General features: G+C 29.8%; 2 protein-coding genes across 2 annotated transcripts in view; both read left to right on the top strand.

The window, feature by feature from the left end:
* The window catches only part of LOC131847297 (uncharacterized), a 96099-nt gene extending 87727 nt beyond the window's left edge, over positions 1 to 8372 (top strand). Inside the window, exons 18-24 of the mRNA XM_059196840.1 lie at positions 2822 to 2872; positions 3314 to 3568; positions 4191 to 4431; positions 5290 to 5451; positions 6239 to 6368; positions 7121 to 7266; positions 7731 to 8372. Of these exons, the coding sequence (XP_059052823.1) occupies positions 2822 to 2872; positions 3314 to 3568; positions 4191 to 4431; positions 5290 to 5451; positions 6239 to 6368; positions 7121 to 7266; positions 7731 to 7753 (1008 nt within the window). The 3' untranslated portion in view covers positions 7754 to 8372. The remainder of the gene's footprint in view (positions 1 to 2821; positions 2873 to 3313; positions 3569 to 4190; positions 4432 to 5289; positions 5452 to 6238; positions 6369 to 7120; positions 7267 to 7730) is intronic.
* LOC131847296 (centrosomal protein cep290) lies at positions 7798 to 24850 on the top strand. The gene is made up of 32 exons (XM_059196839.1): positions 7798 to 7890; positions 10729 to 10804; positions 10885 to 11156; positions 11364 to 11499; positions 12080 to 12216; positions 12474 to 12602; positions 12866 to 13147; positions 13232 to 13419; positions 13694 to 13969; positions 14055 to 14191; positions 14267 to 14441; positions 14736 to 15571; positions 15704 to 15869; positions 15950 to 16088; positions 16698 to 16807; positions 16880 to 17056; positions 17324 to 17585; positions 17678 to 17915; positions 18008 to 18686; positions 19196 to 19330; positions 19417 to 19522; positions 19798 to 19971; positions 20489 to 20691; positions 20887 to 21036; positions 21694 to 21828; positions 22025 to 22179; positions 22574 to 22767; positions 23077 to 23237; positions 23321 to 23448; positions 23851 to 23945; positions 24217 to 24354; positions 24766 to 24850. Exons 1-32 carry the CDS (start codon positions 7798 to 7800, stop codon positions 24829 to 24831), a joined length of 6348 nt encoding a protein of 2115 aa, XP_059052822.1. The 3' UTR covers positions 24832 to 24850.
* Positions 24851 to 24974: the final 124 nt, after the last annotated feature.

Here is a 24974-nt window from a genome sequence, read left to right as displayed (position 1 = left end):
TTGTTTTCCTCCATCATTTTCTCTCCTGTACCTATACGTAAAAAAATCAATAATTAGCTTCAGAGAATAAAAATTATATGCTACGTTTTTCGCAAAAAGCATAAAAAATACTATACTATATTTAACTACCAACAGTACTCACGATGGCTTTGATTATAAAAACAGTATTTGCATGATTGTCAACTATTAAATTGCAGAATCATGCAGTTTCTGAATCGATATACGGATATATTCATTCATCGACTGTTCGTAAAAGTATGAAAACAGTATCAAACGCTATTAATGTGTCAGGCAAGGCCCAACGAGGTTGACGATTGTTCAACCGAGTTAAATAGAGGTAGCACGCGACTGTACTCATAGTTTGATCAATACCGATAATAACTCGCGTAATTATCTCGTGACTTAAAAAAATACTTCTCAATGCTAAGGTAAGACTTATGAGTTCAATTCGGCAGCATACCTGAGTTAATATTACTTGATTTTATGATTAACAGACAGAAATTAATATAAACTTATATTTTATACGCTGGCTCTGACCTCTGGTATCATTACCTTTGCGGTTTCTCCGTCGTATCAGTACTACATTATTTACGAGTACATTTTGGTTTCCACGATATAGTATTTGCATAAACAGTGTGGACAGTACGCTGCCAGTACAATTTTATCTTTATGTACACATCCTTTGTTTTTGTAAGTTTAACATATACGTGTGTTTGTTTTAACATTACATAATACAAAAAGTTATATGTAGACTGCATATATTTTAATGATCGCAGATTCGTAAAAGTAAACTAGAAGAGTTACTTTCGTTTTAGTAGTATTAGGTGCAAATTAATATTTAAACTTTGATGAGATAAGAGTCATTATTTAAATTGTTGCTTTGACATAATTGAATTGGACTCTTTTTTCAATTCGTTCATAATTTGTTTACTCAATAAATATAACAAAGCATTGAATTTGTAAATGTAAATTAACAACTCATATGGTGTAGGCATGTATTCAGAAAGGATGGGTATTTAACTCAATCGATATCCCAGGCTAATGGAAGGGATGGGGTACCACGCTGGAATATCGCAAAATATCTCGTAATTCTAATAATAAATGTAGCTCTATAATATACTGTTAAAAATAATTTCAATAAATTTAAGTTGTATAAATTGATAATTTAATTTTTAAAGAAAATTTACCCAAATTGAAAAACTAAAGGAATTCATTACAACTTATCATAATGGCGTAGTTTTTACCAGCAAATGATTTACAGGGTCAATCGTAACTGCTCTTAGTTTGGAATCCATTTAAAAGAAATCAGTCATAATATTCCACTTCATGGACTAGTTTTATTGGCATATTTACGTGTTGCTTTATTTTTACCTATATTTTTTAAAATACCTATTACCTATATTATATACTACTGCGTTTCATAGAATTGATAAAATTTTATAATGGCCTATAAATACATATATCATAGTAATCCTCTGCCATAATCACTTTCATAAAGCGTCAAATACAATAAATTTGGGATACATGACTATCCTTATGTACGTACTGTACGTACGTATATAAATAACTTTATGTACGTACTTAATTGCTACATTTTGTAAAAGGCAACGGCCAGCTGTGGTAGATATAGTAAATTTGTAGATATTACTCGGGAAATTTTATGAGTATTTACACAAAATCTAAATCTGTATTTCTGTCACTTGTTTATTTAGTATCAGGACAATTTGACTATTAAGGGGTACTAGTATTGTTATAGTGACTGTCTCTAGATGTAGTCTATTAAACTAAAATGCAAATATGTATACGTGTGTGTTATATTAGGTATATGTTCATAATACATTACTCTGCTGCCATCCGCTCCCATCTTTGTGAGAAGTGGAGAGCGTAACATTTACATTGTGAATGTTTCGTTTCGCTGATGCGTACAACACTGATCTACATAATCATAAACAATGATCACGAGCAAAACAAATGTATGTTAGAAAATAGTAACTGGTAACGATTTTCTTAAAAATGATTATGGAAAATTGAATATCGGCTTTCTATTTCAGTATAATTTCAGAGAAAACGAATACGCAGTTACTACAGCGATGTTATTGTAAAGATACATATATAAAAATTATAAGACATCATCAACGATATAAGTACTGTGATGAATATATTGGATATACCTATCTATAAATATGTTGATAGAGGAAAAAAGCGTTTCCTATTTAATAATCAAATTCCACAGAGGCCACAATTTGTTTTAAATAAAAAAAGAAACGACCTTGCTCTCGCGCATACCTCGTGAATCGCGGCGTGAATGACAAAAGTCCGTTAACCAAATGACCACAAAGCAGCACTGATTTGCCGTTAATCATCAACCATTGTTGGATTTTGAGCTTTAACTTCAGCATTATTAGGTATTTCCCTATTATTTGGTCAGAGAAAACACAATACAAATGTTATGTGTGTATTTGGAATAACAAAACGCGGACGGTTACCCTCAGTCCATGTGAAGCGTGCGCGAGAAACGATCATCATGGTAATGTGTGTAAATACAATTGTTCAAATATGTCATTTACCTTACAGAATAAATCATAAATTGTAGTGAAAGAAGTTATGATTACTATCCTGAGAAATGTTTTAGCTCTATAATGACTAAATAATTAGAAGTAGTAATAGCTAAATAATTATTTAATTATACATTTACATAATAGTGCTGAACGTTCGTCAAGTGAAATGATGATATATACAATGTGGTGACTGTGGCACTACTTGTAATGAAAGATTCCGTTGAATATCATCATTACTGATGTTGATCTATTAAAATTTCCAGGAAAATGATATACAACCCTTGGACATAGAAGCGTTTGATGCTTCCATTAAGGTGATGTTTGAGAGAGGCTGATGGTGTGAGACGAGTGTTTAATTTTTCGGTTAATGTTTGTCATCATCGTGTGACATTATTAAAAATACACGCTATTTAACAAAATTTTGCTCAATTCATGACCAAAATATCATCTGCAGCACGAGTTTAGGTAGTCAGTACATTATTATTTTTATTATTCAGGTAAAATTATGCGTCTATGAATCTTCTTGTCCATAATTCATACACCAAAATATTTCAAAGAATCGCATAAACTTGTGCTATAGATCTTCATAGTCAAAAGTTATCTACTTTCTTTATTTATTCTTTTATTTTATAAACTGCTTTTAAGTATAATCGTGTATATAATTGCATGATACTTTTTTTTTTATATCGAAGTAAAGCTAATATTGGTATGTATTTTTATGTATATTGTATCAAACAATTCTATATAACTTACAGGAACTACAAGATATGCAAAATAGACGTCATCAAGACAACTTCACGCCTTCTCAGAAGAACATTCTTCCTCTCAACAGATATGATGAAGCAGAAAAAGTAATTGCCCGAGCACTATACGCATTTAATGGTCAAACTGCTAGAGAATTGAGCTTCAGAAAAGGTGACTTTATTAACGTAAGACGACAGATCGATGCCAATTGGTACGAGGGCGAAGTTCATGGAAGAATAGGATTATTCCCATACAATTATGTCGAGGTAAGATATATTAAAGACAAATATAAAATAATATGCATTGCATGTACCTAATAAATGACAGTATCGTATTTTATGAAATTGAATGACAAATATGCTGACAGCCGTCATCAACATGCATTCAGCTATAGTAGATACACAAACAGATCACGTGGTCGTTTGATGCCCGCTTCATGCCTTTTACCTAAGTATCAAATTGGAAGTATCATGTTTCTATCCCCAGTAATTTCTAAGGGAGTAATAAATATCTGTCAGAGAAATTAAAAGAGAAAAATTGAAAAACACTTATGAGCAAACTGTTTGTCGGCTGAAATAAGTGCGACTGAGTGCTGCCTTAATTCAATTTCAATTCATGTCCTGATAATTTCATTGCATTATCGATTCTGGATTCTTTCCTCCCCACACCGATAATACTATCTTATCTTATCTTATATCTTATCATGATTATTTTGTCTATTCCACTGTTTTACAATCCATAGTAGTTTACATTGCATACATGCGTCATCATTTATCTCAAAATACCTTCCACATTCTCCAATGAATTTAATAGTATTCCTCGAATAAACTGTAATCATAATAATAATAAGAACTGCATTTAACATAAGTATTTTTGAAAACATTCCAGATAATGAAAGGTGACGTAACACAATCACCGAAAAAGTCTGTCTTATTAGAAGGCAGAGCGAGAGCCAAGTTCGATTTTATAGCACAGACCAATCTAGAGCTTCCACTAAAGAAAGGCGAAGTTGTTGTGTTGACGAGACGCATAGATCAAAATTGGTGGGAAGGTAGAAATGGCAATAAAACCGGCATCTTTCCAGACAGCTATGTGACGGTGTTACAAGAACCTAGTGCAAATAAACCTGGTAAGTTAACAAATTATATTATTATATTTATAATTATAACTAAAAGATTAAAAGCATAAGGAATATTGTATTTACTTTTAAAAGTTAGTAGGTATTTCCTTTACCTTCATGATATGTATACACTTAGTTATTAATAAATTAGTATTTAAGTAATTTATGGTCAACATGTTTTTGCTCAATGTAATAATTATTTTTTATCTTTTCTAATCGAAAGGCCTTGATCTTATCCGATTATATATTATTTTTTATTATCAGTGCAGTAGTACGTTACCTTGCATATAGTACCTAAAGTTACAAGTGTCTTCCGGATAAGTATGGACGATATTTGATATTTTTCATGGGAGTCTGTCAAAAAACCAACATACACCTCAAAAATATTATTAGTATAGTTTTATTTTTTATTGCAGTTATTATAATAAGTTATAGTATAATTTACCATAATAACTACTATTCCAGATAAGGTACTAAGAGACATTGTCAAATTTATTTGTTGTGGTTAACGCGACATTTGTTATGCCCGCTTAGATTAATTAGATTTATTACCGGTATTTCTAGCACCGAAGAATCATAAATACAAAGGGCATTTTTTGGCTCAGTCAAATTTTAGCGCTCAACGTTCTATATATAGCTGTTATAAATATATTTTATTTAAATTACAATAGTACCTGTATATAAAAAAAATAGATTAGTCATGTTTTCGATCATGCCGAGCTTTCTATTTCAAGCTACATTTTGAGGTACAGGATTCAACATTCGTATATTATACCTAATAATATACGGCATGATCGAAAAGCATTAAATTTATTAGATATATGTTATTTTATAATGTTACATAACTTTCTAATTACAATATTCTAGAACCGCAACCGATCTTGTCTACTGACAAGCCAGTTGCATCGCCAGCTGCGCATGGTCTCGTCAATGGAACAGCAAAGCGAAGTATGGGAGCACACAGCTACTTACCTCAACCAAACAGCCCTGCGTTATCTAACGCACCTCCTGCCACACAACCACTGCCAGGTATGTATATGCCATAAACAAATATTACCTTATATTTGATCAAAACAAAAAATATTTTTTTCCTTTCCTTATATCATAACTCTCTCACCATATTGATATTCGGATTATGGACGAAATATTTGAATATGTCTAATGAATTTACTTTATTTTCTATCTTTTTTGGTAAAATTATAACTTGACGCATTTACGGTCTCTTTATCCCATAATATTAATACATAAAAAAAATGGCAACACATAATATAAAAGAAGTTCAGTTTCAATCAGTTGATTAGTATCAATAGTATGTACATGATGTGCTTAGTTTCGGACGGTATAGCGTTGTATAAGTAGTCAAACAAGATATGCGGTCACAGGGTAAAAATATTAGATAAAATCATATACCTAGGCTGAAATGAAAATGTTTAATCCATCATATTTAAAATTATCACTGTTCTACTATTTCCTTACTAACAGTAATATATGTATACGACTCTTACATTATGTAAGATTAAATAAGGAGAAGCGAATTATTAGTAATGGAGACCAAGGACACCATAGTCAGCAATAGACCATGTTAGGTCGATATCCACGTGGTTGCCCTTATAAGCATCGTGGTTAAACTCTGATTATTTAATCATAATGGTAACTAACTTGACATCATGTTTATCCTATCATCTGCCACTGTTGCTCCGCCAGCGTATCCTGTTAGCTCAAGGTGGTCCACCATTACATTATCATGAATTAAAAAAAAACAAAAATAAATGCATGCACACATCTTCATTCGTGTGACTTTGTTTATTGTTGACAGGTTACGTAGCGAAGCCGGCGCAGGTAACGCAGACCCCGTCGGAGCGCGGGTACGGTCCGCCGAGCGGCGCGGGCGTCGACCTCAATAACACCGAACCCCTCTATGTTGACACCAATGCTGAGGCGGTGCCGTATGTGATCTATTGTATTCATTCACACTTCCACCAGTAGCTTCGCTTCTTCGCACACTATCTTCCAGTTCTATGGCAGTCAAGTTTCGGGGTACTAAGTGCTATATCTGTGTTGTAGTGCTATATTCTATAGTTTTTTATATAATTTACGGTTGCCAGCCCCAAATTAATACAAAAAGGATTTGCAGTTGAATAACCAGTAAAATTCAAATATTTTCATATACATTCGTAAAGTTTGATAATTTATATTACATACAAATCATTGGATTTGAATATAGTTAGATAAAAAAGTTCTAATAAAAATGTATGACACGAACAGTTGTAATGTTTCTAAAGGTAAATAAGAATAAACATATCGTTAGATATTATTGACCCAAAATATTTATACGGCAAAACTAATAACTATGGTCAGTGTAATAAATATAAAACAATCTAACAATAAATGAAATTTTGTATTACCTGCATATCACTAAGCACATAAAAGTAGGAATACCTATGCGGTACTTACATCAAAAAAATATTTAAAAAGTATATCTCTAGTCTGTCTGTTTGTTTGTTACTGGTAATCTCTGAATCATCTAAACTGATTTTGATGGAACTTTCAGTGGTAGATAGCTAATGTTATATGTTAAGTTACTACATTTTACTATTTCACGCGGACGAAGTCGTGGACAACTTGTAGTCAACAATAAAATAGGTAAATAGTCTTATATCAACTGAAAGCTTAAATTGTAAATTATAACTATTTCCAGGTATCGAGCCATGTATAAATATCGACCACAGAATCCTGACGAGCTGGAGTTAAATGAAGGCGATACAGTTTACGTTCTAGAGAAATGCGACGACGGCTGGTACGTGGGCTCTAGCCAACGAACTGGGCGCTTTGGTACCTTCCCAGGTAAAGATTTTATTATCTTTTTATCTGTTACCCCAAAACTAGACTAAATGAAGTAAATATTCTTAGCAGCTGACGTAATTAAAAGTAATGGAAACTCAAACTAAGAGAAGAATATGTGTACGATTATTTAATTCTAGTTTTGTCCATTTTATGCACTTTTTTTCGATGAATTTGTAGATAAAGATTTAATATGGATACATAACATAAAACTCTATATATTTTAAGTTGTATTAGAAGAATAAGATAAAATAGACTTATATTTTACTTATAGTAATAAAATGAGGAATTTAGCATTTCATTAATTACATTCGTATTGAACAAAGTTGATCCCAATCATACTTAACCACCCATTACTATTTAAAAGTGCTTAAACAAGGTTTATTTGTATAAAGAATTTTCTACACTATTCTACTACCTTAATTATATTCCATAATGTTTCTCTAAAATGGAATATTAAATTTCAGGCAACTACGTGGAGCGCATATGATAGCGCGAGATGTCGCTACTGCGGCGACTGCGACGCGCTACGCTATGTGCGCGGCGACGCTCGCCGCCCGATACTCTACATACATAATGTCTGAACTTAATACTAGCACAGTTGCAAGATTATTCAACTATGATCAGGCATTTACGTGCTCTTATTTGAAATCAGTTTGCACTAAGTCAAAGTAAAACTCGATCTGATGTTTGTCTGATATAAAATTTGAACTACTTTAAATTTGTAAAATGCCATTCAATGGTATCCAACCTGTGGAAATATTGTTAAATAGATAAGTATCTTTGAAACAACAAAGAATAATGGCCTAATGATACCAAAATTTACCATGACTTTTTATATACAATTTTGTACAAATCAACATAAATTTTAAGATCCGACGGCATTATTATAACTAGATAGATGATATTAACTGTAACAGATTAATTCTTTTATACTAAAGTATTTATTAAGCATTGCTGTTCTTAAAAAATGTCGTCGATGAAACTACTTCATGTTGATATACGGTCGGCTTTTTGGCATATCTACATAATATAACATGTCAGTTATATTAAAAACTGTCATATCATTCATCTCAAGCTTTTACCAAAACTTATTTGATTTCGTTAAACTAACAGTAGTCCTTTTATGTCGGTACAATTTATCCAAAGTTAATTTATGTGTCCCAAAGAATATGTTTATCGGATGATTATAATGTTGTATAATTGTACAAAAAAAAAACTTATATTATATAGCTGTACAATTTGTTTAGCATAGTTATTTATTTTTAACATATCTAATAAGGGAATAAGAGCTCGTCTTTTAAAAGTGACTTTTTGAAAGAATGCAGCTAGCACGTGTAATAATGATACTTTAAACTAACTTGAAATATCAATAACTATATGACGTTATATCAGCAAAGGTCAAACTTTGAAAATAACCCAACGGTAAAAATAGAACATGAACAAAGTTTCGACATTTTGTGTAGATCGGTAGCTTTTAACTGGCTTCTCAACACTATTCGTAACTGAAATCTAAATATATTTAAACTCTACTATAGAAGGAGTAACAGTTTATTCTGTATCAGCATTAGTTACCATATTAACTTATTATAAATGTATACTCGAACAACATTGCAATGTTTAGTGTATATAGGGCGAGTAACTTTCAGCAACGGTTGACAATACATTAAAGTATGCTTAATTTTAAATTAGATGTATGAAAACTATATGAGTGCTATTAGTCTGATGTCGTGTCATTGTTGAGACATCCATAAATTGGTTTTGTGCTGGCGTCATTGAAAGAATTGATTTTTTCAATATCTAGTCATTGATCAAATTTCGTATATTTTTCTAGGTTGTCCAAAATACTATTGGTGTTTCATTATATTTTCTATATTATATTGGACGCTTTATACAATCTTATACAATTCAAATGTTATGATATGGATACTTTTAGATCTTTAGAGTAACCGATTACTTTTTAATTTATTATCATGTTAATTGTACGTGAATTATAAAATGTCGAGTTTCGTGTTAGTACCTACCTACCAACGTGTCGTTCTCCTCGCCCTATGTAAATGTGCGCTTGGTTTGTGTAGTAGATACACAGCTTTCATTATTTTTAACCCATTGTATTGTTGTAATTTACTTTTGTTAATTTATTTTTAAATTCACAAATATTTTTATTTTATTGTTGACACCTCGACATTCGATATAACATTAACAACTATTGTTTTATAATCATCACACCTAATAAAATAATCTCTCTATTTAAATGGTATTTTTTTTTCAATTCGTATTGTTATCCCGCAAACATTTTGTTACTTTACAATTATAGTTCTAAAGATTTAATATAATATATAAAAACAGATGTTGTCCTTTTTGTACATCTAATCTCAATCTTAATCATCATCATTAGGTACATATTATAAAATAAAGTCGAAGCCCTGTGTATTCTTAAATCTTGAAAACTACGCAACGGATTTTGAAACGGTTTTTTTAACAGATAGAGTGATTTAAGAGGAATGTTTATATATATAATACATGAACACCCGTGCGAAGCCGGGGTGAGTAGTTAGTAATATTATAAACGCGAAAGTTCTTTCTAAGTTTCACACAAAAAGTACTGAACAGATATTGATAAAACTTTACAGTAATATGTCAGAATAACTAATTTAATTTAGGCTAATTTTTTTATTGAAATTTAACGCGTGTGAAACCGCGGGCACATATAGTACCTACTAAATATTATTAATTCATAATTCATTTACCGATAATAATTCGGAAGAAATTTTGAGAACTTACCAGCAAACCTAACAGAAATAATAATTTCATACTTATTGATAATTCTAGAATTATCCAAGTTAGTTCTAAATCGAATATCGGAGAAACATGATTCATAATAGGAGTATATTATTTTTTTATATACAAACAAATAATTAATGTTTTTGCTCAGTTAACGTATAAAAAAACAGTCGAATTGAGAATCTCTTTTTTTAAATAATAGAAAATATATAGCTGTAGACAAACACTCATTACCTTTCCCATGTAAATGGTACATTATTAAATCAATAAAAGATAGTTGCCTAGCGACGCCTTATAATCAAAACAAACACAGTGAAGTGAATCATTTGAAATAGTGTTTATGCTTAATATAATTTTGTAACCAATTATTAGTGAAACAAGTGGTAATATTTTTATATAAATCATGGCAGATACGGACTGGAGAGAAATATTGAGTTATTCTCAAAGAGAATTAAAAGAAGCCGATAAAGATAAATTATGCGAAAGTTTGTCATGGATGGAAGCAGACGATATCGAACTAAATTTTACTGATTTAAAAACTTTGTTTCGTCTAGCTCAAGATATTTTAAAATATAAAAGTGAACAGGTAAATAATAACTTTTTTTATTATGTATTATTTATATAAATCTGTTTAAGACACTTGAGATCTTACATATCTGCAAATATCTTCATTTCATCCAGGTAAACAATTTACTAGGAAAAATAGAAATCAATCAGCGAAAATACAATAAATCGAAATCAAAAGGTCAATTTACTGGTGAGTACCTATTATATTTTTTATGAAAAATAACAAAGGACTTAAGTACTACTTTAAATATATATTTTTTATTTCGTTAGCTTCACCTACCAAAACTGCAGAAAATGTACTAGAAACAATAACACACCAAGAAGAAGTTATCAAAACAAATAAAGAGATTTTAGAACAACTGTATGCAGATATTGCCGAATTAGAAGGACGTAAGAAAGTAATAAAAACAGAAATGAGTAATTTGGATAAAGATAGTGAGTCAAGCAAAGATCCCTTGTCTGAAATAAATACTATGGCCCAATTAGAAAATGAAATAACTATGAAGAACAGGCACATCAGAAAATTACTAAGTGACGTAAAAGTAAGAAAATTCTTTTACTCCAAGACTATGTACAAAAGTAATATTATTAATTTAAATGACTGACTCTGAGATAAAGTACGTGTATTAAGCTACATCAGTTGTCTTGCAATACAATACCTAGAAAAAAAAAAATTATTATCGCTTAATTAATTACATTAGTAGTGGTAGATAATTCCCAGATAAGTTTTAATGCATTATTTATTTTAGGTATTAGACGAAGAAAATATGAAACTTAAAGCAAAAGTGTCGGTATTAAAAGACAAATTAACAGAAGCTACAAAACTTATTGAGAATTTAACTGAACAATTATTCACATTAAATAACGAGAGCACTCAATTGAAAGGTAAAGAATATAGTTGGTAACACTACAGTTCGAAGCTATGACATATATATAACACTATAAAAGTAATTGTCTAAAGGAACTATAGTTCCATAATATGCATAAAAATAAATTCAAGTAAATAATTATGAATATGTATAGTTAGTATTAAGTAACTCAGTAATTAGTACTGGTATTACTGAGTGGTCAGTGGTAATAAAATGACGTAACCAGAAGTAATACCAAAAGAACTGTTTTTAGATATCTCAATACTTGTAGTGTCCTATACTTATTGTTATCACATACTGTATGCGTTACTTACCTTCTAATATACTAACATTTAATTATATGTATATTATAAATTTACGGAGGTGTTTAGCTAAACATAAAATAACTTTTATTATATTAGTAGGTCAACACATAGCATTTTATGACCTGTCTATTTGCTTGTCTCTACTGTACCTACATAGTCTACATACGTTCATTATGTAGTACAAACTCTGCCTGCATATTACCTAGTACATTTTATGACATCTATTTCTGGCAATACAATATAGTAAAATATTTATTTATCCATTTGGTTAATAATTTAAAAATATTACAGAAATTCTTGGTCAATTTGAAGAAGCGAAAGCACATCTTTCCAGCGAAGTAGAGTCTTTTAAGAAGAAATTATTTGAAAAAGACAGTAATAAAGATAAAATATATGAAGAAATTAAGTCTAAAGCTCAACATTGGAGGGTGATATATCTTATGATTTAACTTCTTTGCTAGCTATTAATCACCGACTTTAAAACCCTATTTCTAACCCTATACTTTATGTTAAGTACAATCTTCGGGAAAGTGTAATAAACTGACAGACACAGAAACAGTTTCGCTCATAGACTAGAGTAGATATAGATATATAGCAGTTTTATGCGACTTCATGTTATTATAATCTATTTATTAACCTTGAAAATGTACACTAATGAATTAATGATAATTCAAATTAATTATAGAATATCGCACGATCAAAGAAAGCCGAATTAGAAGCTTTATCTAACGAGAATATGAAATTAAAAGGTCTAATAATTCGTGTTTCAAAACCATCATCGCCACGACAAGAGCCTCCTGAAATAAATATGGACGTAAGTACATTAATTAATACAATAACTTAAAAATAAGTAGATTATTATAGTAGTAGTATATCGATGAGTATCAAAAAGTATGTAAGTAAATGTTCACAAATTTATTTTACTTTTAAAGTTTTACTGAGGTACGTTTTGTGGGAATAGTAACGGATGTTATATGATGGCGTGATGTACGTGGTTTATATGATTGAGGTTGCCCAATGAATATGCCCAATATGATAAATAATCAATATTTTACTATATATTTTAATGGATAATAGGAAGAGTATGCAAAAGAGCTTAAAATTAAAGAACTACAAGAGAAACTCTTAGAGGCATCAAAGGAAATAATTCATTCCGCTAATGCAATTGATTTGTTGAGAAAAGAAAATAAGGATCTTAAATTGACAATTGAAGAAATTCCTGAATCGTTCTCAGAATTTAAAAATGAAAGTGATGATAGAAAAGAACGGATTATGATAAATAAATTAAGAAAGAAAAATAAGAGTTTAACAGTTTGTCTACAAGAAGCTGAAGAACTGTTGTCTGTTAGAGAAAATGAGGTAAGTGAATTATTTGACTTGCATATATATTATATGTATTTAGTTGTAAATTAATGGGGTATTACTAATTCATTTAAAATTAAGCTTGCAGAAATAACATCACAACTACAAACTGTTCAATCTAATGAAACCATTAAAAATTTACTACAAGAAATGAAAAATAAAAAACAGCAGTTGAAATTTAAAGACGATGGCATAAAATGTCTAGTGCAAGATGTTAATAGTATTAATCAATTAGTAGACAATTTGCAACTCGAAAATGAAGCATTGAGGTAAAGGTTCTTTGTATTTTTAATTTAGGATATTATTATTAAATTATGACTGTCTTTTTGCCTTTTTATCATATACCTGGAAAAGTATAATCAATTCTAGTTTAAATATGTTGTGGATACCCGTCAAACCAAGAAGACTTAAATTTTCGTAGTCTAAAAAAGTATTCACAATTAAATATACTGAAACATTAACTTTTAATATTTTCTGTCACTAGAACAGATTATATTATGGTACTCTAAAAATGTGTAGTAATAAATTATAATATAATTTTAGGGAAAAGTTAAATATTTCTAAGGATGAAAAAATTCCAGTAAAAGGAGTTTTAAAAAAATATCACAGAATGGAAGAAAATTACTATGAATTGGTGAAAGAATCTAAATATATGGAAAATAAACTTATTTCCTTTGAAATTGACAATCATAACTTGAAGTCAAAAATATGTAAATTAATGAAAGTATTGAATAATCTAGGATATGACGATGACAAAATTAATAATGTTTTTGAGGACGACAATATTGAAGCTATTCCTGATTCTAAGGCTAAAATTGTGTAAGTTGTTATTTATTTATAATATTATAAGTTTTATGCATTAAACAAAATGTATTTTCTTTAATGTTTTTAAATTATGTTTTAGGATACAAAAGAAAATATGCGATGAAAATATAAATATTAATAATCCCATAAATGAAGAAGAAATGCAGGCGATTGTTGAAGAAAATGAAGGTTTAAGAAAAGGCTTGCAGGATATTTTAATTTTTTTAAAAGATAATAGTAAGTAATCAGGCATAGTATTTTGATAATATCTTGTGATCTGTAAAAGTTTGTGACTTTGTAATATTTCGACAGGCACAACCACATCAGGCATTTTGAAATTAGAATGTCCCAGTCTAGATGCTTTATTACGGTCTATGGAAGCCCGACACACAGCAGGGTGGTTTGCACCACATATGTCAACAGTTATGGAGCTTAGAGCTGCTTTAGGTGGAAAAGACGCTTTACTTGCAGCCCTACATCAAGCCAGGTAAAAATTGTTATCTATTATCATTCTTAATCTTGGAATAATAAAATCCATCATCTCCATCAGTGTAAGTATAGCTTAATTAAATTTATAAGGTACTCCACCTTTTATAAGGCACTCCATCTTTATTAATTTTAAAAATATTTTTAAAACTTTATTACAAATATACATGTAAAAAGATATGTTTTAACTTTTATTATCTCACTGTTGGACAAAGGTCTATCCCATTTAAATAAAAATATTAATTTATAATTGTATATTATTTTTTAGCTACTTACATTTCTATCTTAATTTTAGAAAAGAAACTTACGATGTAATGGCTCAGTTAGAAAAAGAAACACAAAAAGCCATCAAACTTGAAGAAAAAATACAAGAAATTGAGTCTAACAAAGAAGTAGTCGGTGACTTTTACCATAAAAATAAATACAAAAAAGTTGATGTTCTAGATTTTGGATCTTGGATATCTGAAAATGAACAAATAAATATTGACCTGTATGATAAGAATCAGGTAGACACTTGTTTATCCAAGGGAAATATGGTATATGAAGACCAATTAAAAAAAGGATTAATTTATTTTCATAACAAGTTTAAAATTATTTTTGATAAAATGACATCTATTTCAATACAATTAAGCGATGATATAAATAAATGGACAATACAGGAAGAACAGTATAAAACACAAATAGAAAATTTAAGAGCACAGCTGTCACAAAAAGATGATGAAGATATTAGTGATGTTTCCCCTGGACTAATAGATTCCCCTAGTGTTAGCTATTTGCAAAGAAAATGTTCATATCTAGAAGAGTCATACAAACACATTAGAACCTTAAATGAAAACATGAATAATGAAATTTTAGAAAACAAGAAAGAGTTTATGATTGCATCATCGGATTTTGAATATCAGATTCAACGCCTTATACTCTCTGTTATTAAACTTATTGACAAACTTAGATATTCTATACCAGTGGAGTTATTTTGGCAGCAAAATGTTATCTTGAATGATATTACAATAAAATATCGAAGAGCAGTAGACAAAAGTGTTAGAGAAAATAATGAAACAGAAAATCTTTCCAAACGCTTAGAAAGTATTAGACATGAAGTTCTCAATACGTTCCGAGAGGAATTGCCCCGAAGTGCGTATTTGTATTTCATAGAAATATCTATATATTATAAATAACAATGAAATATATTACACATTATTTTACTACATTATTATTTTTAATATAATTATGTCTATTTTGTTACATTGTCATTTTTATTTTCAGTTAAAGACGAAAAAAATAAAGAACAACAACTTTTATCTCATATGGAACAATCAATTTTAGAAAAACAATTACATGAAATATGTAATGAAATAAAAAATAAAAACCTAATAATAGAACAACTTGAAGTCCAAAGTGCAACATTACAAGAATCACAGACAAAACTAATGTAAATATGCTAAAATATATACTTACTTTTCTTGGCTATCAATATGATCAGGCTAAATAATTATTTAATTGTCCTTTTAGAGATGACAATTTAAGTTCTATGACAAAAGAAGAAATAAATATTATGAGAGATCAATTACAAAAGGCATCTGATGATAACGTACATCTTAAGCAACAATACCAACATATTGGAAGTAAATTAGATGTCACAATATTACAGGTATAAGGTCTAACAAAATAAAATCGAAGTCTAAAAATGTTCAGTTAAGGCATCGAGTAGATACTGAGTAGGTTATTAATATGTATTTTATTATTTATTTTAAAATATAATTATCGTTATAAGTTTACTTATTCTCTTAAATTCTGCAATTGATGTCACATGAAATTCTATCCGTATACAATACATCACGAACTAATCGAATCCAAATAATGATACTAGCAGCATTTGAATATTCCCCTTTATGATGATTCTCGCCCTTGCTTGTGTGAAAAGACTTGATGTGCAAAGACTGTTAAAGAAAACCGTGAATGTTAAAGCAAACCAAAGCGTTTCATGTTACTATTTATGAATGTTATTAATAAAAGAAAGTAATTGGCTAATAACATGCTCACCGATTCCTTTTATTCATATTTCGTAAAATGAAATCATAAATATAATTTATAATTAGGCAAATAAATATATTGATATTGTATAATACTAACATATTTCTATGTTCATACAGAAACTCATTAACACCGTATTGCTACTTATGATACTCGTATAATTCGTATATTTTATAATACTAATTACCGTTGAACTTTAAACCGTTATTTTCATCAACATTTTTAGTTACAAGATATGCAGCATAAATATGTCGCCAAGGATACGGAAATTAATATGCTACGACATCAAATCCTCGATTTGCAATCCAGTGGAGACAACAAAGCGATCCTTGCCAGGTTTGTCGAAGTAAAAATACTCAAATATGTTTAATGTTCCTCTACTTTTTTCGTTAATATTTTATTTTTTAGGATGAGTGGAGAAGTCTTATTCGCACATTTACAAGCTCTGGAAAGTAACAAAAAAGTAGAAATATTAACTACAGCTTTAAACAAGGAAAAACAATTAAAGATTGAAGCTGAAGAAATGCTCACAGCACGTCAAAGGATTTACGATATTTACTCAACCAAACATGAAGCTAAATTTAGGTATTTTTTATACTATTTATCTTTTATCTTAATACATACTTTATAAATAACAACATAATGCTTACTTAAATCCAGATTATTTAAGGGGTTGGTAAAGCAAATAAATAACCAATGGCTCAAAAATTATCTATTTAACCACATAAGACATTGCATAAACTATACCTACGTATATAATTATAACTATATATATGTATATATTAAATATAAACCAACTATAATTTTAATAGCATAATTTGTAATAAGCTTTTCTTTATTGCTGTTTTGCAGGTACATGTACGACGTAATCCAAATTCTACGGCAGCAATATCAAGGAAGTATACCTTTAGCTTCTATAGAAAACTATCTTAATAATATGGAAGATTTATCTCATAAAACTTACGCTGTCAATGAGAAACTTTCCGAAGTCGAAGATCTTCAATTAAATTTAGTTGCTAAATATACGATATTTGATCAAATTCTGGACGTGTCTAAAAATAAATGTTTCGAACTACAAGACAGTTGTCCCCACAAATTAAGAATGATAGTATTGGTAATATTCCTACTGTAGTAATTCATTATTTTTACCCCGTTGTTTTGAAATGATGTATAGTAAATTTTAACAGAAATTTTATTTGTTTTTAGGAAGCGACCAAATCCCGTGAAATTGATCACCTAAATAAAAAAAATATAATACTGGAGCAATCTCGGGAAAAGTTATTTAAACGATGTAGTGATCTTGAAAAAACCCTTGTGCTTTTAAATCAAGGTTTTGAAAAATCGAATTTGTACGATTCTATATTAAAACAAAAACTTAACGAAAATGGCACCGTGTCTCATATAAAAGTAGAAGATATTCATTCTGGTGATGAAAATTCAAGAAGTAATAATATTATTAAATACTTAATTAATTAATATTATTAACTTGTTTTTTAGTATATTAGGTAGTCAATAACATGTGCGTTTATATTTCAGAAAGTCAAACTATTACATTACCTCAACCCAAGTTACTACAACCCTTAGAAGAAACTATTATTAAAAAAGATAACAACTCACAAGAATTTACCCCGAGTAATTTCAAAGATGCTTCTGTACCAACAAACAATCAAAAACCGGCAGTTGTTCATGTTTTTGTTCAAACTACTAGTATGGAAGTACATAATATAAGTAAATTAGTACAAACAGATGAAGATGAAGTACTAACTAACCTAAACTATCAAATAAATTGCCTTGAGAAAGATAAAGATAAAAAGAATAAGGAATTATCAAAAGCTCTCTCCTTAGCACATCAGAAAACAGAAGACTTACAAAAATTAAATAACCAAAATATAAATTTAGAATCTACAGTTAAAACTCTTAGAGAAACAAATTTTCAAAAAGACAAACAAATTCAAAAGTTACATGTTGCACTTGAAGATTTGCAGCAACAGTATAATAAAAACAAAAGTGTTAACAATGCTGAGATAAACAAAATTAAAGATATCGCTAATGAGGATAATAAATCACTTTTAGTTACTCTCAAACAATTAGAAAATGAAAAAAGTAATTTGATAGTGGAATATAAAGAATTGTTAAACAATGAAAGAGAAGAGTATTCTAAATCAATGAATGCTATGAATATAAGAATAATAGAATTACAATCGCAGTTAGACAGGTAAAAAAATGTAAATGTAATTAACAAGACGAAATTGTAAAAGTAGTAAAGTAATAACAAATTTTTACAAAGTTGCTTCCTTAATATTAATGAAAGTTAGTTATGAAAGCGAGTTAATGAATAATTTCTACTCCGGTCAGAGTTTACGATAATAATATCTATAAAACTAAAAGAAAAATTATGGCATATCTTATAAATTACGATACATACTTGTACAATAAAACGGTATATTCCATAAACCACAACGATATATAACCATATTATTTGTTGTTGAATATTTAGTTACCACAAAATTATTTTTAGATAGAACATACGAAATTGCATTATTGTATTTTCACTTAGGATAAGCAATTAATTGACTTATATAAACTGCCAGCTATACACATTGTATTGCGGATGCGGGGACGTGCCACCATCGATCATTCCTAACAGTTATGTAAATAATATTTTCCTATCTTACGTAGTCATACTGTGGCGGTACGTAGCAATCTCTGTTGTGTTCATTGCAGGAAAGCAAGTGACTCAAACGGTTCTAACACGGAAGCGCTCAAAGAAGTTGTAACAAAATATACATCAAAAATAAATGATCTAGAAGATAAGTGTTTTAAACTTCAGAGCGAACTGGATGGATGTACAGGAGAATTGTAAGTAATTGGTGAACATAACATACACCGTATTTTTATAATTAGTTTTTTTATTATTCATTTTTCATCATCATTGTTAATTCCAGATCTACTAATAATAGCGAACTGGATCGTTGGAAACAACTAGCTTCTGAACGGCTTATAAAAATGGAGCAACTCAACTCTCAATTAGAAAAGCGTCATTGTCATGAAGTTAGTACAGTTAACTGTTTTCTACTACGTAAACATCAACTGCAAAATATGAGTTCTCTGTATATTTATTAATGTGTAATAATATTAGTTTGATATCGTTTTTATCATATTTTGTCACTCAATATTTAATATTAATTAAACAACAATAATTATTGTTTGATCCCATTGTTAATTACGTACCTTACTATTAACGATGTACCTATTATAAAGAAAAAATACAATTAGTTAATTGCAATCATGCGACATAACAGTAAAGATATGTAATGATATTTTAGGTAGAATCATATAAAGCAGAAAATCAACATTGGCTAACACAACTTCATGAAATGCAACGAGAACACATGGAATTACGTACACGACTCACAGAACAGAAAGCGTTGCATATCAAACAATTAGCAGAGAAGGATTCGCAAATCGAACAATTGCGAAATGTTGTACATAATCTGAGAGTAGGTACAATTTTTCTTTTGTAATGTCATTGCATATTTGTCTTTGCCTACATATAACTAGCAGTGTCTATCTATTAGATACATTTAAATTTTTATATTAGATATCAGTTATATTTACAGTTTGTATAAAGTACCTACTTATGTATTACTTCCCTCTTCTTTTTGCCGAAATTTTTGCTTAGAATGTATAACTGTTTATTTTGTTTATTCTTATAGCCCTTTCAGGCAAACTTTAAAATTATTTGAAAGAAATGTTGAAGGTTATCTTTGTGTTGTGTAAATTTAAGTTTATCGACGTAATATGTGCATAATATACAAATATGATGATTATGAATATACTATGCTTACTTTTGATTAATATATTTTTATACTAAATTATTTTAGGAGTTATATAAATATATTCTCATATATTGTATTGATATCTAGTCACAGTTGTCAAATAATAAGTATTAAATTCTTTCTCACTGTCTCTCTTATTTGTAAGATTTCTATCATAAAACAGAAAATAATTTCATAGGCACAAATATTGAACATGCAGACTATGATTTCAATAAATGACCCAAGTTTCGATCTATCTGCGATTGTGGAAGCGGAAGAACCCAGTGACATCTTATCCCAACAGGGCTCCGATCGTTTGGAGATCAAATTTGATTCTACAGTAGACTTACATGATTTACAAGACGACATTGTGAGAATGCCTGCCACATCAACTGCTATTTGGTCAGTTATTAAATACTATAGTTCTTGTTACTTGCCTTTTCAGTTATAAAAGCCTAAACTCTAAATTAATGAATTAAATATAAATCATATATTTAGAGTTTATGGCGAAGCGAAGTTAACAGACTTTTTCAGCGAAATCATAATACCATTAAAAGTTAATTGATTATACAATAATATTTTTTATTATTGGTGTAGGCAAGAGCCATTAATAGACAGATTACGTCGAGAGAAACAATTAACGGGTAAACAAAATATAATACTTCGAAGACAAATCAAGGCTCTCGCGGCTCGAGAGAAGCGTGCACGGCTCGACGCACAGAACTTAAAGAGTCAAATTATGAGATTGTAAGTATTTAAATATAATACCCCTCTACTATTACTATAATAGAAACTTAACTTTTAGATTCTACCTAGTAATATAAATCGTGACTACCTACTTTCCGATTATAAAACTTCCTACTTCTACCATGAATTTTGTATCGTCAGTGGAATTTCTGATATTTCCTACATCTACATAAAAGCTTCAGAAATGACATTACCAAGAGGTACCAAGACTGAAAGTAGTTGCTATTATTTCAAGTTCGAAACTAAATATGGAAACATTTCATCGTTAGTTGCAGTATAAAAACCATTCATTTTACTTTAGCTGTGTTTGCGGTTTTACCCGCTCGAAGTTTAATTAATTCGAACCTACTCGTATGTGTTACTCTGATATATAACCTAGATACTGACTTAGAACTGCAATGTTTTTGCGTGAAAGAAAGAAACAAACATCCATCCATCCAATAATCCATCCATATTTGCAAACTTTCGCGTTTATCATATTAATAATTAGATTCAAAGAAAAATGAAAAAAATAGATATTCTATTGTTATATGAAGTTAATCATACTTAATATATCTACATACCTATATGAATTAAGTGATTTAAAACTTAATTAAATTTCCTGTTAAATGTCCAATACATCAGAAATAAATAATGACCTGTCGTTTCTCTTAACAGAAGTTCAACGGGTGGTAAAGCAGTTTCAGTTGAGACAGCAGCCCTACATAACAAAATAGCCGCTCTTCAAACACAGCTGACTAACGCTCGTAAAGACACGCATTCTTCCATCACCTTGTGGGATAAATGGAAAAGGTTACTTATATAACTTAAATACGTAATTTTTGAACTAATTCTGGTATCCTGTACTACTTATAATAAACAAGAATTTAAAGTACGGGAACTATGAATTATTATACAGTATATAGTCTCACATTTATCTTGTCAATAATAATTTTGATATTAAAATGTATTTATTTAAGCAATTGTATCTCTATATATCTATTGCTAGAGCGCAACAAGCAGCAGATCGTTGGCAATCTCGATACGAAGAAAAGTTTCAAGAAGCTAAAAAATTGGAATCCAATCTTAACATGGCAAAATCGATGGTGAACAGATTAGAAAGAGAGAAACGAGTAATTCTTACTAGATTATCGGAAGTTAAGAGTAAGTAATTGAACACAATGTGTAGACAATAAAGCCACCAATACATTTTAACAAAGAGGTTTTAATTTATCAGCGTCGTGTAACTGGAGATGAACAGAATATTCAGTAGAGTTACCCGTAAGGTAGCTTGTAATTTATCCTATTTTTATTTTGATCAATATATTTGATCTTATTAATTTCTTTTTATAGTAATAAAATAAAAAAGAGAAATACATACATATTATATATAGAAAACACCCAGAGTTCATACTCATGAATACAAATGTTTGTGCCGTGCGAACAACGGTCGAAAGAAAACCAGAAATACTAGACAACATACTTAGATAGGTTTGTGCAAATATGACCTAATTTTAAATTCTGGTAAATTTTATGATGACATAATAACACTTTGCAGATGAAAGCTTGCTAGCTATAGAGAAGCAAGATGCAGAAATGTTGGAGAAATCTATGAGATCAAGCCACGTCTGTACAGGTAGCGCAGAATCAGAAGCGGCTGAAGTAGATGGGGCAACTCCAAGTGTAACTGCCCTATTAGCACGCGTGCAATCTCAACAACGCAGGATTGTAGCACTCGAAGTCGCTGAAAAGGTCCTATCGACATAATCTATTATTTTGCTGTTTGAAATAGATGCAATTATCTAATCTTATTTTAATATTATATATGCGAAATTTTGTGAGTATGGATGCTTGTTACTCTTTCACGCAGTAACTACTGAACGGATTTTGTTGATACTTTACAGTGATATAACTTACACATCAGAATAACGCATAGGTTATAAATTTCAAACAGGTGAAACCTCGGGCACAGCTAGTATTTAATATATAATGAGAACCATATTAAAAAAAACTGTTTTTGTTAATTTAAAAAAAAATATTACAGTTGATATAATTTTATAGGGGAATGAGCTTCTTGTAGCTGAATATGAAAAGGCTTTAGCAGAAATAACATCACTCAAAGGGCAAGTTCTAAAATTGGAGTCGACCTTGCTAGAGTCGCAGATCCGTACTCCAATCAAGTCGGTGAATGATCCTCAACCAGAACTAGATTATTGGAAGAGGTATTTAAGAAAATACGTAACTCTGTAGTGATAGAATTGTTGTTGAAATGTGTAATTAAATGTAATTTATTGCTATTAAACAGTTACTGTGACATGCTGAAAGAGGAGAATGTGCAGTTGACATTGCGAGCGAATGCGCTCGAATCCACGCCGACCACTGCGAACCAAAACCGTGTCAGCGACCTTGAGCAGACTGTGTTGACGCTTAGAGGTAATATATCAAAATAGCTGTAGTTTCGAAATAAGGGGTGACTAGTGTTACCATATTACTAACGTGCTCTCTGGAAACCATCGGAATTCACCACGATGGGCTTCTGACCTGATTTTTTGCTCCTTCAATCTTTTACATACAGCATAGACTGTTAAACAAAGAATATATATTATAATGGAAAATAAATTTACTTCGTTGACATTTCATTATACAGGCTCTAGCTATCGAAAGACCTATGATTGTGTACTGAACAAATTATTTTAAGTCGTAACAAAGTATAAAATGCATCTCATGTTATGCATCTGCATATGGGTAAAAATATATCTATATAGGTAAGTAAACAACAAGCTACATGTTAGAACTGTTTGAGTATATAATAAATTATTTTCTTAATTCCAAAAGGTCTAGTAAGCAAACTACAAGCTGAGCAAAAGTCTTCCACCACCTACAGACGTGTGGACTCACGGCCGAGTAGCGTACGCAGTACTACAGATAAAGTAAGTTTTAATTTATTTACGATTTTTTTTATCGAATTGGAATATCAAACTAGCTGACTGGTTATCTGATGGTATATAGTAACTGGTGCCTATATTTACCTCAAAAACGGACAGCACTTTATCATATGACACCGCTCACTTACCAGGAAATAAAATGACATGCCTCTTATACTGAATTTCACTGCCTAATCTGCATCCTAAATCTTCATTCATAATACAAGACCTTTCCTTATAATTATATAATTAAGAATTGATATTAATATTGTTCTAGAGCCGCTCTCAATTGGACTCGCATCGCACTGAAATTGCAAATTTAAAACGCAGTATATTGGACAAAGATTTGCTGTTAGAAAGATCTAAAGAAATGCTAAAAATAGCGGCTGAAAGGGAAGACGAATTGCTAAGAGAGGTTTGTTATAATAGTTAAATGTGTAAATATGTAAACGTAACGTAAAAATATTATACTACATTACATTATACTACAAAACTAGGTATGTGAAATGTTTATTGTTATATGATTAATATCTTCTAATAATAATCTTCTCATATGTAGAAGAAAGTGACAAATAGATATATTTAAACGATATAAGAAGAAAATTAGAGAACTGACTGTTACCCGCGACTTTGATGCACAAGCTTTCACCTCATTTCACTTCCTTCTAGTTTTTTTTATGAGATAAAAACATTATCTTCATACAAAATTTTATTAAGATTCATTCAGCCATTTACTAAAACGATAATATACAGGTAGTATTTTTGCCTCATACTAGTATGGAGTATGTAATATTGATTTAGTAATATGTGAATTATTATATTACAGAATTCAATATTACGACGACAAATTGAAGAGCTTAGAAGACCTAAAGGAGGATTTTTATCAGCTTAATAAATATAAGGATATCTTTAAAAAGACTAATTTTTAAATATAAATAAACATTGTAGTCAATTTTGTATTTCTATATTTTTTATTGAGTACTTATTTCAACTTTATTACGTTATCATTGATATAATTACTTAATAAAAAGTCAA

The sequence above is a fragment of the Achroia grisella genome, unplaced genomic scaffold, assembly GCF_030625045.1.
Source record: "Achroia grisella isolate CSIRO2021 unplaced genomic scaffold, CSIRO_AGI_Agris_v1 utg517, whole genome shotgun sequence".
NCBI classification, from domain to species: Eukaryota; Metazoa; Arthropoda; class Insecta; order Lepidoptera; family Pyralidae; genus Achroia; species Achroia grisella.
This window is presented reverse-complemented; position numbering and strand designations above follow the sequence as displayed.